The 14,363-nt window shown below is 60.3% G+C and overlaps 1 protein-coding gene across 10 annotated transcripts in view; it reads left to right on the top strand.

Annotated features, from left to right (window-relative positions):
• The window catches only part of Plec (plectin), a 61,171-nt gene that overhangs the window by 26,907 nt on the left and 19,901 nt on the right, over positions 1–14,363 (top strand). For 3 of the 10 annotated variants that reach the window (XM_005395825.1, XM_005395830.2, XM_005395824.2), the window contains 8 exons: positions 10,497–10,558; positions 10,873–10,962; positions 11,930–12,007; positions 12,086–12,178; positions 13,109–13,275; positions 13,803–13,918; positions 13,995–14,101; positions 14,174–14,293. In XM_005395825.1, coding sequence (XP_005395882.1) covers positions 10,497–10,558; positions 10,873–10,962; positions 11,930–12,007; positions 12,086–12,178; positions 13,109–13,275; positions 13,803–13,918; positions 13,995–14,101; positions 14,174–14,293 — 833 coding nt within the window. Of the gene's footprint in view, positions 1–4,451; positions 4,603–5,160; positions 5,441–6,813; positions 6,971–9,577; positions 9,856–10,496; positions 10,559–10,719; positions 10,735–10,872; positions 10,963–11,929; positions 12,008–12,085; positions 12,179–13,108; positions 13,276–13,802; positions 13,919–13,994; positions 14,102–14,173; positions 14,294–14,363 lie in introns of those variants that run through there. The other 7 variants (XM_013520104.1, XM_005395823.2, XM_005395826.2 and 4 more) reach the window with 6 other exon arrangements.

Here is a 14,363-nt window from a genome sequence, read left to right as displayed (position 1 = left end):
TATAGAAGAGCTGCTGGCATGAGCCTTTCCAGAAGTGTGGTCTGGACAAGTGCTTGACCTCTGAGCCTTGAGTCTGTACAGTGGGGGTGACATGTGGTTGTATGGCTCAGATTCCGTATTGCACAGAGTGGTGAGCTTGCCCTGTGACCCCAGCTTGGGGTCTTTGATGGTGGTGGGAATAGGGGTAGAAGGAGGGTGGGAGAACGCGGTGGGGGAGGGGAGGAGAAGAGCAGAGCCCAAGCAGGAGCAATCCTAGTGGGGCCGAGGCCAGGGCGTGGAGGTGCTGAGCCTGGTCCAGGGCCTAGCTGGGCCCATCAGATGGAAACCAGGTCTTAGGATAGGATAAGACCCCTCCTCTGGCCCCAAGACCCTGTGCTGACAGGACCCAGGGGAACAGATGTGTCTTGTGCCTGAAGCACGTGCATTCGTACCTGGGGCACACTGCCTTCGGTACCTGCTCAGGGCAGCCTGGACCTCCCAGTGCAAGGCAGGCTTGTCCCCATCCCCTTCTCTGTGGTGCAGCACCGAAGGAGGAGCTTGTCTAAGGGATGGGAGGGGGTCTGGAGTGAGGCTAGCAGGGGAGGCAGTGAGGAGACCCAGGTTCAGATCCCAAACCGTGCACAACTGTTTGATGGGCAGGGCACTGGGCTGTCTGCACTAGGCCAGTAGGTTCCTGACCAGGGTCAGGGAGGCTGTAGCATGAGGGGTCACCTCCTGCATGTCCCCATGGTCTTGGGCAAGTTGTTGTCTTCCAGCTTCCCTGTAAGTAGGTTCTTCCTATTTACAGGCCCTTTGCTGTAAATAGGAGGTGGTATGAGATGAAGAGCTCTTGACTGGGCTCTGGTCCCAGCCTATAGGTCCTTCTCCCCACCTAGCACCCCTGCCCACCCTGAGCTGCTCGGGTGAAACCACCCTCTCTGTCCTCGGGTCAAGGGTGTGGTGAATGGGAGGGAGCTCTCCTCGCCTTTTCTTACTTTCCTTCCTGGTCAGTGTTCAGGCGGGGCCAGCTGGGCGGGCATTTGGCTCTGTGGCCAGGAGGGGGTTCTGGGTGTGGCCTCAGTGGGCAGAGTGGCGGGCACCCCCATTGCTGAGGGAGGTGACTCAGTCTTCCCTTCCCAGCCACAACCGCCAGTGGCAGCTCAGAGTTTCCAACAGGAAATGAGCTCCAGCTTCAGGCTGAGTCAGGGCCGCTCAACAGGCCCCCTCCCTCCCCTTGACCCTGCAGGGCCGAGCATGGGGCCTTGGGTGCTGGGTGTGGTTTGGGGCCAGGGCTGTGTCCCCAGGCGCATGTGGGTAGCAGGGAAATGATGGGCCCATGTACAGGCTGGAATGGTTCTGATGGCACCTAAAAGTGCTGGCTTCTCAGAGTTTCAAAAGTGAACAACTAGTGGGCCATGGAGCCCCTGTCCTTCTGCATAGCATGCCCGCTGCAGGGAGTGCAGAAGGCCCAGGTCAGAGTGTGATCATCAGAATGGCTGCAGTCAGATGGGCTGCCCCACCCGGCCCTGGCCAAGGAGCCACCAACACAGCAAAGCAGCTGGGAGTGCCTGCTGTACCCCGCCCCAGACCCCTACTGCTTCTTTTGCCCTGCTGGTCTGTGTGAGGAGCCTCACTCCCCACCCCCAGGAGCCTCCTCCAAACAGCGGGCATACCCAGTTCAAGGGTGTCTACTGCATGTTCAGACCCAAACTGAGCCCCTGCCTCAGGGAGTCCCCAGGCTTACGGGGTGAACTGGGTGAGAACAGAATGGGAGGTAGGTGAGCAATCAAGAAGGGCCTTGAGGATAAGGAGGGCAGCCCTGCCAAGAGGCCAGGGGTGAGCATGTGATAGGGTGTGGCCTGGGGGATCCCCTGGTGGAAAGTTACTTGCGTGTGAATTTCATTTATACCCCAATCATGCTTTGCCTGGCTCGGGATTCACAGTGAACCCACAGCGTGTGGAGAAGCACCCTGTGCGCTCGCAGGACACTGCTCCCGAGGGGACGTCCTGGATAGTGTGTCTGACAAACGGCCCCACATGCGAATTACTTCTCCCTTTCCCACAGACATAGGCGTGTGCATCCTGACCCCTCAAGTGGAGGGGATGGGTAGCAAGGACTTGGAGGTTCCTTGCTGTTTTTATAAGCTTCATGGCATTTCTTTGGGGTGGGCCGTAGGTCTAGGCAGATTTGGGGATGATCTTTAGCTTTGCACATGGGTTTTCTCGCTTATTTGAAAGAAATCTGAAGCCCTGCAGATTTTTACCTGTCCTGTGGTAAGGTTAGGTTTGCATTTCCTGGGTTCTGCGCAGCTGGCTGGGAGAGGCGTGGGCAGTTAGGATGTGTCTGGTTTGCCTAGGCTGGAGACCACAGTACCTGGGACTGAGCTGGTGGTTGGAGACAGGTGGAGGAAGGGGCTGCTGGGTTTGGGGGCTGAGGGAATGAGGTCAACAGTGGATGGAGAAGCGCAGGACTCTTACTTCCACGTGGCCTCATAGAATGGGCTGGGCACATGGATGCCTGGAATGTGGGTGGGTGGGGTGGCAGGGCCAGGCTGTGGGGCCGGTGGAGGGAAAGAAAGGCTGTGGGGTGGGCTGGGTGGGGCAGGCTCAGTAGGGAAGACCAATGGGCTGGGGACCCAGGGCCTGTTCCGTGTTCCCCTGGGCCCAGCTGCAAGGGCTGGTTTGACCTGCTGGTCTGCCGGGCTTCAGCTATGCTCCGCTGGCTGACAGCGGGGTGGCTGTGAGGAGGAGCCACTACTCCCAGAGCTGGGTGGGGAGACCAGGGCATGAACGAGCCCTCCCTCTGTCTCCCACCCCTTCCTTTCCTCCTGCCTTGCCTTCCTCTCTGCTGGCTCTGGGAGTAGTTTGGCCTGGCCAGCGGGCAGCCATGGACAAGTACAGCATGGAGGAGCTGATCCAGCTGGGCCAAGGTAGGGTGCGGCAACAGTGGGGGCCGTGACTGCAGAGGAAAGGAAGTGGGCAGGGACCAAGGCTTCCAGATGGGGCTGTTCCTTTCCTGGCAGCCTTTGGGAGGCCCTGATGGGGCTAGGCTGCCCCCTACCTCCAGTCCCCTTGACTTGGAGTTGGAATCTGGGATGCAGGGATAGGTATGGGTCTCCGAGGACGTAGGATGTGGGATGGGTATTCCATCCCAGACCTTGGTGGGTGGCAGCCTGGCGTATTCCCTCGTGGGGGAACATGTCCTCATTCAGGCTGTGGGGACATAGGCTCCTTTGAGGCTCTGAGCTCCTGCAGGGGCCAGGCTGAAAGGGCCCAGGACTGTGCCTGCCTCACTCAGCCCCTACCCACTGCTAGCCAGCTGCCTACCCTGGGATCAGACCCTTTCTGGCCTGTCTTTCGGCAGCTAGTGGCCCTGATGTTTCAGGCTGCCTGAGGTAGCTCAACCCCTGGCTACCCTGAGCCAGCCACTGTAGGCCAGTTCCCTTTAGAAATGAGTTTCTGCAGTGTGAGGCTGGAGAGTAGGAGGGTGGATGGGCCCGGCCCTCTCTTCACTGGACAGGCGACAATCCTCAACCCCAAGTCAGGGGGCAAGGTTAGTTTGTTGTGCTTTGCTGAAGGCTGAGGGCAAGTACATCACAGAATCGTGGCCTGTGGGACCTAGGGCTAGCTCCTTACCATTTCTGTGCCTATTTCCTCATCTGCATGATGTATTCATGTACAGGACTTAATTCATAGGGTGTGCTTGACAGGAAGTGCTATAAAATGGGGTCTGTCAACCAGGGCCCAAGGGATCAGGCCCAGCGTGCCCAGACTCTCGGGAGGAGAGGGACAGGACTGTGTGTCCCCTCACAGACACGTGTGTATACGCATATCCTGTTTCCCTGGGTTCGCCGAGATGGAGTTAGTGCCAGATACAGCAAGCGTGGAGTGGGTCTGCTTGCAGATGGGACCTTCAACCCCTTTCACAGCCTGGGGGCGGGGCTTGGTATGGAAGTGACACCCTGTGCCATCCGGCAGGCACACACTCATGTGGACTTGGCCCCAACTTGGGGCTTCCATGGTCTCTGTCCAGCATTGTGACCTTGGGGAGGCTGTCCTGTCCATCCTGTGGCCAGGTGTTGTGTTGAACGACTTGCCCAGGGGAAGGGAATGGCGCCCCCAGCCATATGTTGGCTCTCAAGAGCACCTCAGGAGGTGGGCAGGGCATGGATCACACTCTCTTCCGGGGGGACATGAGCCTGAACCCCCTTGAACCTTTCCAAGGTAGATCCCAATGCCAGGTGACTCCTTATTATAGCATCACTGGGGTTGGAGTAGGGGTGTGTATGTCAGCGGTGACGCCCAACCAGATGGGACTGCAGTGAGCCCAGGCCGGGGTGCCCTCACTCCACACGTCATGTTCTAAGTCTGGACAAGGGAGGGGCCTTGCTTGCCCTCCTTGCTCTCCTGGGATATTTATATCCCCTGGGCCCCCTGCCCACCATCCCCTCCCCCACAGGCTGCTGCTGACAGCCGCACACTCAGCCTGCCCTCCTCCCGCCTTGGTGCCGCCGCCGCCAGGCTTACCGCCTCTGAGGGGCCTGTGACCCTCCCCACACCCCTTACCCGGTCCCGGTCTGCCCTGTGGGCTCCTGTCGCTGTCCCCAATGAAGATCGTGCCCGGTAGGTGGGGCAACCCTTGAAAGTATTCTAAGAGCCCAGTGGGACAGGGGGTCTATAGCACCTGGGGCTGAGGGGAGAGCCTCTGCCTTCCCCTGGGCACAGCCTGCTTCTCACCCTCTCCTGGCCTCTCCTTAGACCCTGTCCAGGGCCCACGTGGGCTTGGGGCTTGTGAGAAGTCCACATGTTTTTGAGTGTGGTTGGGGCAGTCAGGGCTGCGGCACTGGCATCTATCCACCCTGGGCACCTGGCGGCTGTCCTCAGAGGGCACCCTTGGAGATAGAGTGGGGCCTTGGGTGTGCCTTGTGGGGCCATCAGCTGGGTGGGCTTTCCTTAGTGGGAAGACTACTGTGAAGGCTGCCCAGGCTGTGCTGGGGGGCTGCAGCCTGGCCTGAGCTGCTGCAGGCCCCTCCTCCTGGCGGGTGTGGCTGTGGGTAGGCAGGGGTTAAGGCTTCAGCTAACCTTGAGCGTAGACAGCTCTGCGCAGGGACAGCTGAGCCGGCTGTGCAGAGAGTGTGGGAGGGAGGAGGGCGGGGGAGGCTGGTCAGGAGGAATTGGTGCAGCAGACAGGACGTTGTCCCTGCCGCTGCTGACGGATAGTGTGGATAGCGCCATAGGGCCGTCGCTGAAGGCAGGGTGTCCCGGTCCCTGGGGCACCACCCCTTACTTGCCCTCCACGCCAGCCCTGGGGCGCACAGAGGCAGGCTCTGCTTGCTCCTTGTGGCAGCCATGGAGCCGTCGGGAAGCCTCTTTCCCTCTCTAGTGGTTGTGGGCCATATCGTCACCCTGGCTGCCGTTTGGCACTGGCGCAGGGGGCGTCAGCGGGTGCAGGACAAGCAAGGTAAGCACCCTTGCTTCAGCCACGGCCCCGTCATCGGCCAGGGCCTCTGCCAGAGGACGGGGGACGGGGCGGGGCGGGGCGGGGCGGAGGGTCCGCCTTCCTCCCGCCCCTCATCTTCCCTCCTCCTGTCCCTGAGCTGCACATGCCTCGGTGTTTTTTGAACGTGGAATTGGCTCCCCTGCCCCTTAACCTGCATTAAAGACCTTGCCTGCTTCCAGGGTGGTGGTGGGGGCTTTGTGGCTATCACCAGCCTAGAGCGGGTCAGAGGTAGGTGGGTGGAAAAGCTGGGGTTGAGGTTTGAGTTGCACGCATGGGGTTTAGGAGTGCCTGCCTCCTCCAGGAAGGTCCCTGCCCAGCTGCCACAACCGGGACAGTGAACACAGGAACTGCAGTGGCAGGTGAAGAGGCTGACCTGGGGTGGGGGCGGGCCTGCCCAGGCCTCTCCACCCACAGCTTGGGGTTGAGCTTCGAGGTGAGGCAGGTGCCTGAGTGCCCTCCGGCAATACCGAGGACCAGCCACAGGGCGGGCAGCCAGGCGGTGCCCTGCCCTCCTATGCTCAAAGTCACCAGCTTTTGGGCAGTAGTCCCGAGGCGGCTAGGCCAGCACAGGATAGGGCGGGGCTGTAGTGAATGGAGCACAAATGCCCCTGGGATTGGGCAGTTCTGCACCAGGGTTTTTCCGCAGAGGGACTGTCTTAATGGGGCGCGTCTCAGGCCAGGACTCCCCATGAGGGGTGTGATGGGGCTGCCCCCTAGCGGGCATAATGAATCTCAGCTTCCAGGGCAGGCTCTCCCGCACTGAGGCTGAGCAAGGATGGGGCTTCCAGGCATGGCCCAGGAGTTCCCCGGAGCCGGTGACTCAGCTGCTAAGGCTCAGTCCGAGTGCTGCTTCTCGGAGGTTTTTGATTATAATCAGATGCCATCTCTCCCTCCCTGGCGCGCTTTCGCTGCCTGTCCCCACGTGGGGAAGGGGTTTCCCCTCCTGGCCCGCTCGCTGCCCTGGAGTGCCAGACAGTGGTTTAGACACTTCGGTTCTGTCTTTGGCTGGCTCTATCCGCACATATCCCCCTTTCTGGAACCCCCTGCACCTACTACGCATCTGGCTGCGAGCACCCTCCCCCCTCAGGGCGTCAGTTTAGGGGAGTTTTGCGAGCGTGAATGAACCAGAGTAACCTGGGGAGTTCCCAGGCCCAAGTTGCTCGCCCGCGGGTGGGGCAGCTCCCAACTCCGACCGCTGGGCGTAGGCAGGGTGCGCTACCAACTCCGGCTGGGGCGCGGCTTCCCTGCCAGGGGCGGAGCGGGGCGCCTGCGGGGGCAGGTTCTTGGGTCTCGGAGCTGATGGGCGGGGGAGTAGTGGAGAGCCGAACCATCCTCCAGCGTGGGCTGAAGCAGGGATCCGAGACGGATCCATGGCTGCGGGTAGCGCCTTCCCCTCCCGCAGGGAGGCCGTGCTGCAGCGGTCGTGCTGGCTGGACGCTGGCTGCGAGCGCGCGCGGCGGGGCTTTCTCTTCGAGCAGCTGTGCTGTGTCGGTGGGTGCCTGGGCCGGAGGGGCCACGGGCTTTCATCTGCAGGGGCTGGGTTAGGGGTGGGGCCTGGCTCAGGTGCAGCCTCTCCAACTCCGGAAACACCTGGAGAGGAAAAGAGGGGGAGTTGTTTCTGGAGGAGGGGGATGGGAGGTGGGCGGGGCGGAAGGCTCCGCCCGGTTTCCCGGCGCCAGACGCTGGCAGCCAGGACGTGGGGGTGGGGGGCACAGAGGGCGGGGCTTGAGATCTATGGACTCCGGGCCCGCGCGGCTCACTTCCACTCTTGGGGTTTCCTTCCCAGCACGTTATTGGCTAACCTGTTCTTTCATCTGTAGAAGGGAGGCAGCAGTACTCCTAGAGGACTGCAGCTCCTTCTCCTGGGTCTGGTGCGGAGGGTCAGCAGCCTTGTCCAGGGCAGGGGTCAGACAGGTGTATAGGCCGGTGTCCTGGGGTGGGTCAGACAGATGGGAGAGCGTATGGAAGTGTGCAGCAGCGTTTGAAGAGGGGGCATGGCCGCGTTGGGGCTAGATGGGGGTCCTACCAGGCTGGGAGGAGTTGCCTGTCGGTCTGAGTCTGAGTAGGATGGTGAGGGGAAGGGTATGCACAGCCAGGTGCCAAGGTGGGCAGGACTGGTAGAGAATGTGAGGGGTTTTGAGGTCTGAATGGCTGGAAGGTGCTCCAAGGAAGGAGGTAGGAAGCAACCAGAGGCCCAGTGGCTTCTGGAATTTGTAGTGCAGGAGGAGGCTTGGGGGTTGGAGGATCCTGCCCTGAGTCCCAGTGCCCTGTACCTGGTGCAGCATTCTTGGGAGCCTGTGACAGAGAGGAGCCTGGAGAAGGGGCTGAGCTGGAGCCTGGGAGCCACTCATGTCTGGCCTCCCCAAGTTCCATCTGCTTCCTGGGTTCCTTTGGCCCACTGCTTGGCCCACTCCCTGGAGCCTGCGGTGTCTGTGCCCCTTGGCAGAATGACAGTCCACTCCTGTTCCCGTGTTCTGCAGCTTCTTAGCAGAGTGGGCTTCCTGCTGTGGGAAGGCAGTTGGCCCACTCCTCTGGGGAGGCAGCCCGTGTTCCCACAACCCCAGCCTGGGGCAGGGAGGTGTGAGACACTCGCAGTCTTATGTTTTCAGAGTACTGAGCAGTGTGGGGTCAGATTTGAGATTCTGGAGGGCCTCTGGAGGGTGAGGAGTTGATCCTCAGTGGGATCCCAGGACCTGTTGGGCCAAACTATGGGCAGAGCCCGAGAGTATCCTATTGGAGCTGAGGGATACCCTCAGAGAGGAGAGGCACAGACTGTGGGCAAAGCAGGAGAGTGTCCTGTTGGAGCCGAGGGGTACCCTCAGAGATGGGAGGAAGGGTAAGAAGTTTGTCAGGGTCCTTGAAACTAACTGTGCCTTTCAGCTTGGGGTGGGCCCTTAATCCCCTCTGCTGGCTCAAACACTCCCCCCCCTCCCGTTTTGGTGCCCTCTCCTGGCTAGAGAGAGCAGGGGTAGGGTGGAGTGAGTTTTTCCTGGAACAGAGAGGCCTGGAGGCTCTGTGGAAAATGGGGGGAGGGTGTTCTTCAGTAGCTCACAGCTGGATCGAATCAAGCCAGAAGCATGTCCTGGAAAATTCTTGTGGTAGGGCAGTGCATTTTTCCTTTGGCGGTGGGGCTGGCTATGCAGTCCCAGAGGCTGGCCATAGGTGGCTCCCTTCCCTGACCTGAGGGAGCCAGAGGCCCTAAGGAAGCAGGCCTGTTCCCCTGGACTCTTGTGCCCTTTGTCCCAATCCTCTACCTTTACAACCTTCTACCTTTACAACCTGATCAGCTGTTACTGTGAGCCCCACCTAGCTGCAAACTGCCCCCTACCCAGCCTGCCCCCAGGTGCCATTTCCTTTTCTGGTGAGTCACAGCGCCAAGGTCTGTTCCCCATCTGACTCACTGGCTGTGCCCCCTCGGGTTCTCCCCTCAGCCTCAGTGCTCCTTGGGGAGGTGCCCCGCAGCTCAGGCAGGGCGGTCCTGCTCGGATGAATCATTGCTCAGCTATGTGCTGCTTTTGCCGGAGGTGTGCTCTGCCTGACCAGGCTGGGCCTGGGGTTGGGCTAGGTTTGCCCAACCCTTAGGGGATTCTAGGAAGCCAGGCCGGCCCTGAAGTAGGGCCCAAAGGAGCCCAGGGGCTGAGGGACAGACCCCGTCACTTCTTAGTGCAGTTGTGCAATAGTGTTCTACAGGTTGGGGTTCCTCCTGGAGTCTGGCCTGGCAGGGAGGTGGGCTGGCTGAAGGGATCGCTGGAATGTTAAAACAGGTGTGGCCTCAGTGCTGGCCCCCAGCCACACAGGCGTTCTTCTGTGGGTTGGCGGGAAGTCCTCCTTCCCCTTGATGTGTGACAAGGAGTTCTAGGTGGCCTTGGGGATGGCGTATGTTCCACTGTCCTAGTGCCAGCGCCTGGCCCCCCTCTGAACCTCCGAGTCCCACTATGGGCTGGGCAACAGAGGAAACCCTGGTTTCCTGTTTCTGGTGGGCCCAGGGTGTGACCATGGGGGAGGGGCTGCCTTCCTCCTTCCCGCTGGGACACTCCCCTCTGGGGGGCCGGGCAAAGTGGGGTGGGGCTCAGAGGTGGGTCGGCCTTGCTGGGGAGTATAGCCGACAGGGAGTGGCCGCTGCAACTGCAGCTTAGAGCTGATCCTGTGCCGAGTGAACTTCCAGCGCAGCCCCAGCCTTTAGGAGCTGGTGTGCCACTCGGGTGCCCAGAGCACAGCACCTGAGGGCGGAGGGACAGAGTGACGAAGGGGCGGGTACAGCGCCATGTCTCAGCACCGACTCCGTGTGCCTGAGCCTGAGGCCCTAGGTGGCAAGAGAACCAACTCAGAGGACAACCTCTACCTGGCGGTGCTTAGGGCCTCCGAGGGGAAAAAAGGTAGCAGGCACCCCCGCTGGGCAGGGTGGGTCTCTGTGGCAGGAAGGGCTAGCTGCTTCCTGTGGCAGGAAGCCTTGGCATTGGGGTGGGGTGGGGCCGGGCCCAGACTAAGGGGGTCTGGGTTTAGGGGACGGACTGTAATGAGGGGCCAGTGTGGATTGGTCTCTGAGCCTGGACTATGGGGCCAGGGCAGCAGGGGTCTCTGGGGCCTGGGGAGAACCCACTGCCCTGTTAGCTGCCCTTCTAGCTCTTGGCTGGCCTGGCCCTGCAGTGCCTCTACTCAGCCTACAAGGAAGCATGTGGGATAGGGCAGGCCTCGACTTGCGTGACGGGCTCTGGGTGCTGTAGCGCTGGACCCTCCCATCTCCTTGGGAAACAGTGTGGGGGCTGAGTAGGGGCCTAAACCCGCGCCTGGACTACAGCTGGCTGGGCCTGGGAGCCTTGCTCTCTGCTGTGTTTGCCAGACTGGGAGCTGAGGTGCCTAGTCACTGTGACCTGGAAGGGCCCTGAAGCTGGAGCTGCTTCTAGTCCTCCTCCTTAGGTGGGATTGTCTGGCCAGGCGTCTGTGTCTTCATGGTGGTCACCTCTGGGGGCCTCCCTGAGCTCCCAAGCCCCAGCTAAACTGACCTTGTCTCTTCCAGATGAGCGGGACCGTGTCCAGAAGAAAACCTTCACCAAGTGGGTCAACAAACACCTCATCAAGGTTGGTGGTGGCTGCTTGTGGGGGGTGACACCAGCCTGTGCCCCCCCATGTCCTCACACTGCTGTGCTGCCCTTTCATCTCTGAAGCCTGTTATTTTCTCTGTCTTCTCCCACGCTTGCTCCTCTTGCTCCTCTTCTTCTGATCTTCTGGCTCTGCTGTAGCACTGGAGGGCAGAGGTAGGTACCTGTGTAGGGTGGGGGCATATTCTATGCACCTTTGTCTTTCCTTCCGGGGCTGTGCCTTTACTTTGCCCTTCCCCAGCTGTAGGTGGCTGTGGAGGATCTGTGGTAACCCCAGCCCCATTGTCCCCTCAGGCCCAGAGGCACATCAGTGACCTGTACGAAGACCTCCGAGATGGCCACAACCTCATCTCCCTGCTGGAGGTCCTCTCTGGGGACAGCTTGGTATGTACATACACACGCGCACGCGCGCGCGTGTCCAGCCCTGCCTGTGTCTCTGTGACGCCTTGCCTGTCTTCCTTCCTTGGGCCCTTTCCTGACTACCATTCTGTGTCTAGCTTGGCTCTTCCTGCCTTCTCCCTGGAAGCAGCCTGGCCTCGCCCCACCCTCCTCCAGTGCATCTCCAGATCCAGGGTTTTTGTATCACACAGAAGGCCTGGCCTGGGGGTGGCGATGGTCCCGTTGCCATAGGCTGCTCTGGCCCTTGCTGTCCTCTGCATCGGAGCCTTAACACAGTAACCTCATGCTCTGCTCTGCTTTGGTTTCTCTGCTGCTTGGATTTCTGAATCTTGATCTCTGCCCTTTACCCTTTGGCCTGCTCTGGTTGGGCAGCCGAGGGAGCGGGACATAATCAGGAGCTTGCGCCTGGTGAGTGGTTGTGCCTGGTGAGTGGTAGCAGGTGGGCTCTCTGAGATGTGGAGCCCAGCTCACCTGGGGCTGGTGGTCAGTCCAGCCCAACCCACATCTGGCTCTGGGGTGGGAGGATGGTTGTGCATCAAGCTGCTTATGGTCTTGCCTGCTGCTCTGCCTGGGGCTGGGGCTGGGGCTGGGGCTGGGGCTGGGACCCACCAAAAGCTGCAGTGGCCGCCATTGCCAGGAAGGAGGACCCTCTCCAATGCCACTACCCTCCATCCACAGCTTCTTGGCTGTTGTCTCCTCTCCACCCCCTTCTTTCTTTCCCACAGCCTGGGTCACTGGCTTCCCAAGGCCCTGTTGGGCCTGGGCCTGTCCCTAGGCTAGTTGCCTCCCTGTCCTAGCTGCCGTGGGTGAACCTGGGATGTAGGAGGGGCTATTGCCCCATTGGGGAAGACCCTTGGTTCAGTTGCTGCAGCTGCTTTGGGGGGTTCTGAGGGGTGGTACCTGGGAGCGGCAGTTGCTGTGTAGACACTGACGATGCCATGCCTTGTCTCAGCCCCGGGAGAAGGGGAGGATGCGCTTCCACAAGCTGCAGAATGTCCAGATTGCCCTGGACTACCTCCGGCACCGCCAGGTAAGGCTGCCCGAGACTCCAGGTGCCCTCTCTGAGCTGCTGCCCTGTGGCCTGTGACTGAGAGCCACTTGTTCACAGGTGAAGCTGGTGAATATCAGGAATGATGATATTGCTGACGGCAACCCCAAGCTGACCCTTGGCCTGATCTGGACCATCATCCTGCATTTCCAGGTTCAGGGGCTGCCCCCAGGGATCTTTGGTGGGATGGCCCACTTTCTGGCTGTGTGGGGCCTGGAGGAGGTACCCTTAGAATGGAAGTACCTGGGAGACTTCCTCCCAGCTCCATCCTGATGCTGATTCTGTGGCCCAAGGTCCCAGGCCTTTCTAAGACTTACCTATCCCGTGCTCTCTGGCCCCATCTGGGCAGGGCCCACAGAGCCTCCTTAGAGGAATTTGTTCACTGCTGGCTACCCTGGGGAAGCTACTGGAGCTGCAGGGGCTGGCCTGGCTGACTCACTCGTTGCCTGTGCTGGCCACACAGGAAGCCACAAATCTGAGATCTGAGCAGGAGAGCCAGGCTGGCACGGCAGCTGAGTCACACACAGCTGGCAGGCCCTTAGACAGCTAGGGACACGCCGATGGGTGTGCTCACAGCAGACCTAGGCCTAAAATGGATGAAGTGCCAGGCGCACATGCTATACCCACCCGCTGGAAACACCCCAACTCCTGCTTGCAGCGACGGAGGGCCTTGACCTACCTTGCCTTCAATGCAACAGCCTTCTCTAGGCTTAGTTCTGGGCCAGCTTTGAGGGTCTCATTCTTATGCTCACTGCACATCAGCTAGTCTGTGCTCCCCACTGGGAGCGTAGGATGCACTAAGGCTGGCTTCACCTCCCACCACGTTATTAGTGGAGGTTGAGGGTCCTGACTTACTCTGTGGTAGCTGCTCTCTAGAGTGGCCTGGGTTTGTGGCGCTGAGATACAGTGGCTCCCAGTGGATCCCTGACATGGGAGCTGCCTCAAATGGGGCCTGGTGACCCTGTGCTGGGTGCTAAGCCACACCTACCCTCATTCAGGTGGTCACAGGTACTGGGTGGGGGTGGATGGCTGGGCAGGTGGTAGCCAGTGCTGAACTTCTGCCTCCTGCCCTGTGTTGGGTAGATCTCAGACATCCAGGTGAGTGGGCAGTCGGAGGACATGACGGCCAAGGAGAAGCTGCTGCTGTGGTCACAGCGCATGGTAGAGGGCTACCAGGGCCTGCGCTGTGATAACTTCACCTCCAGCTGGCGTGATGGCCGCCTCTTCAATGCCATCATCCATCGGCACAAGTACGTGGCCTGGGGGGCAGAGGGGACCGTGAGTTGGAGGCACCCCAGCCGGGGTGTCTTCAAACAAGTTAGGGCCGAGAGGGTGGCAGGAGGGGTGTCTTCTACTGACAGGAACTTGGTGCCCATGGGGATGGGTGCCAGCCAGCTGCCTTTTGGGTCCTGCCTTTTTGCTCCTGGATTTTCACAAGAGCCTCCAGGTCCTTAAGGCCTTCGGGTAGGGTGCAGGTTCTGCTCACGTGGACACCTCAGAAGGGCTTGGCAAGTGGTCAGGCTGTAAAGACTCCAGGCTGACTGCAGCCTGTGCTCAGGGCAATAACCCTGTGCCCATTGCAGGCCCCCTGGGCTCATGGGGAATGGGGGTAGCAGGGTCCTTTCAGACCTGCTCATGTGGGCAGGATTGGGAGTATTAGAGGAATGCATGAGTGTAGGAGTTTATCAGGTTATGTGGGGGAGTTTGCCTTGTGCCAGCCTGTTAGTGGGCTTTACTGCCCCCATCCCACCTGCCTCACCTGCCCGTTTGTCCACAGACCTATGCTCATTGACATGAATAAAGTATATCACCAGACCAACCTAGAGAACCTGGACCAGGCTTTCTCTGTGGCAGAGCGAGACCTGGGCGTGACTCGGCTCCTGGACCCTGAGGGTACGAGCTGCTGGCTTCTCCTCCTTTTGCCTCTCTGAGGCTGCAGAGGCCCCTCTGACCCTGCCCTTCCCTGCAGATGTTGATGTCCCGCAGCCTGATGAAAAGTCCATCATCACCTATGTCTCATCCCTTTATGATGCCATGCCCCGTGTGCCTGGGGCACAGGATGGAGTGAGGGCCAATGTGAGTAGTGGCTCAGGGACAGTGGGAGACAGGTGTAGCCCCATTGGCTCCTGACTGCTTGTGTGTCCACAGGAGCTACAGCTCCGCTGGCAGGAGTACCGGGAGCTGGTTCTGCTGCTGCTACAGTGGATCCGGCACCACACAGCTGCCTTTGAGGAACGAAAATTCCCCTCCAGCTTTGAAGAGATAGAGGTGGGCCTGCCCACATGGCCAGGGTCTTCTGCCTACCCTGGCATGGCTCCTGACACCCCTGTCTCCACAG

Source organism: Chinchilla lanigera, unplaced genomic scaffold (genome assembly GCF_000276665.1).
Source record: "Chinchilla lanigera isolate Chin_1 unplaced genomic scaffold, ChiLan1.0 scaffold00053, whole genome shotgun sequence".
In the NCBI taxonomy this organism is placed as follows: Eukaryota; Metazoa; Chordata; class Mammalia; order Rodentia; family Chinchillidae; genus Chinchilla; species Chinchilla lanigera.
This window is presented reverse-complemented; position numbering and strand designations above follow the sequence as displayed.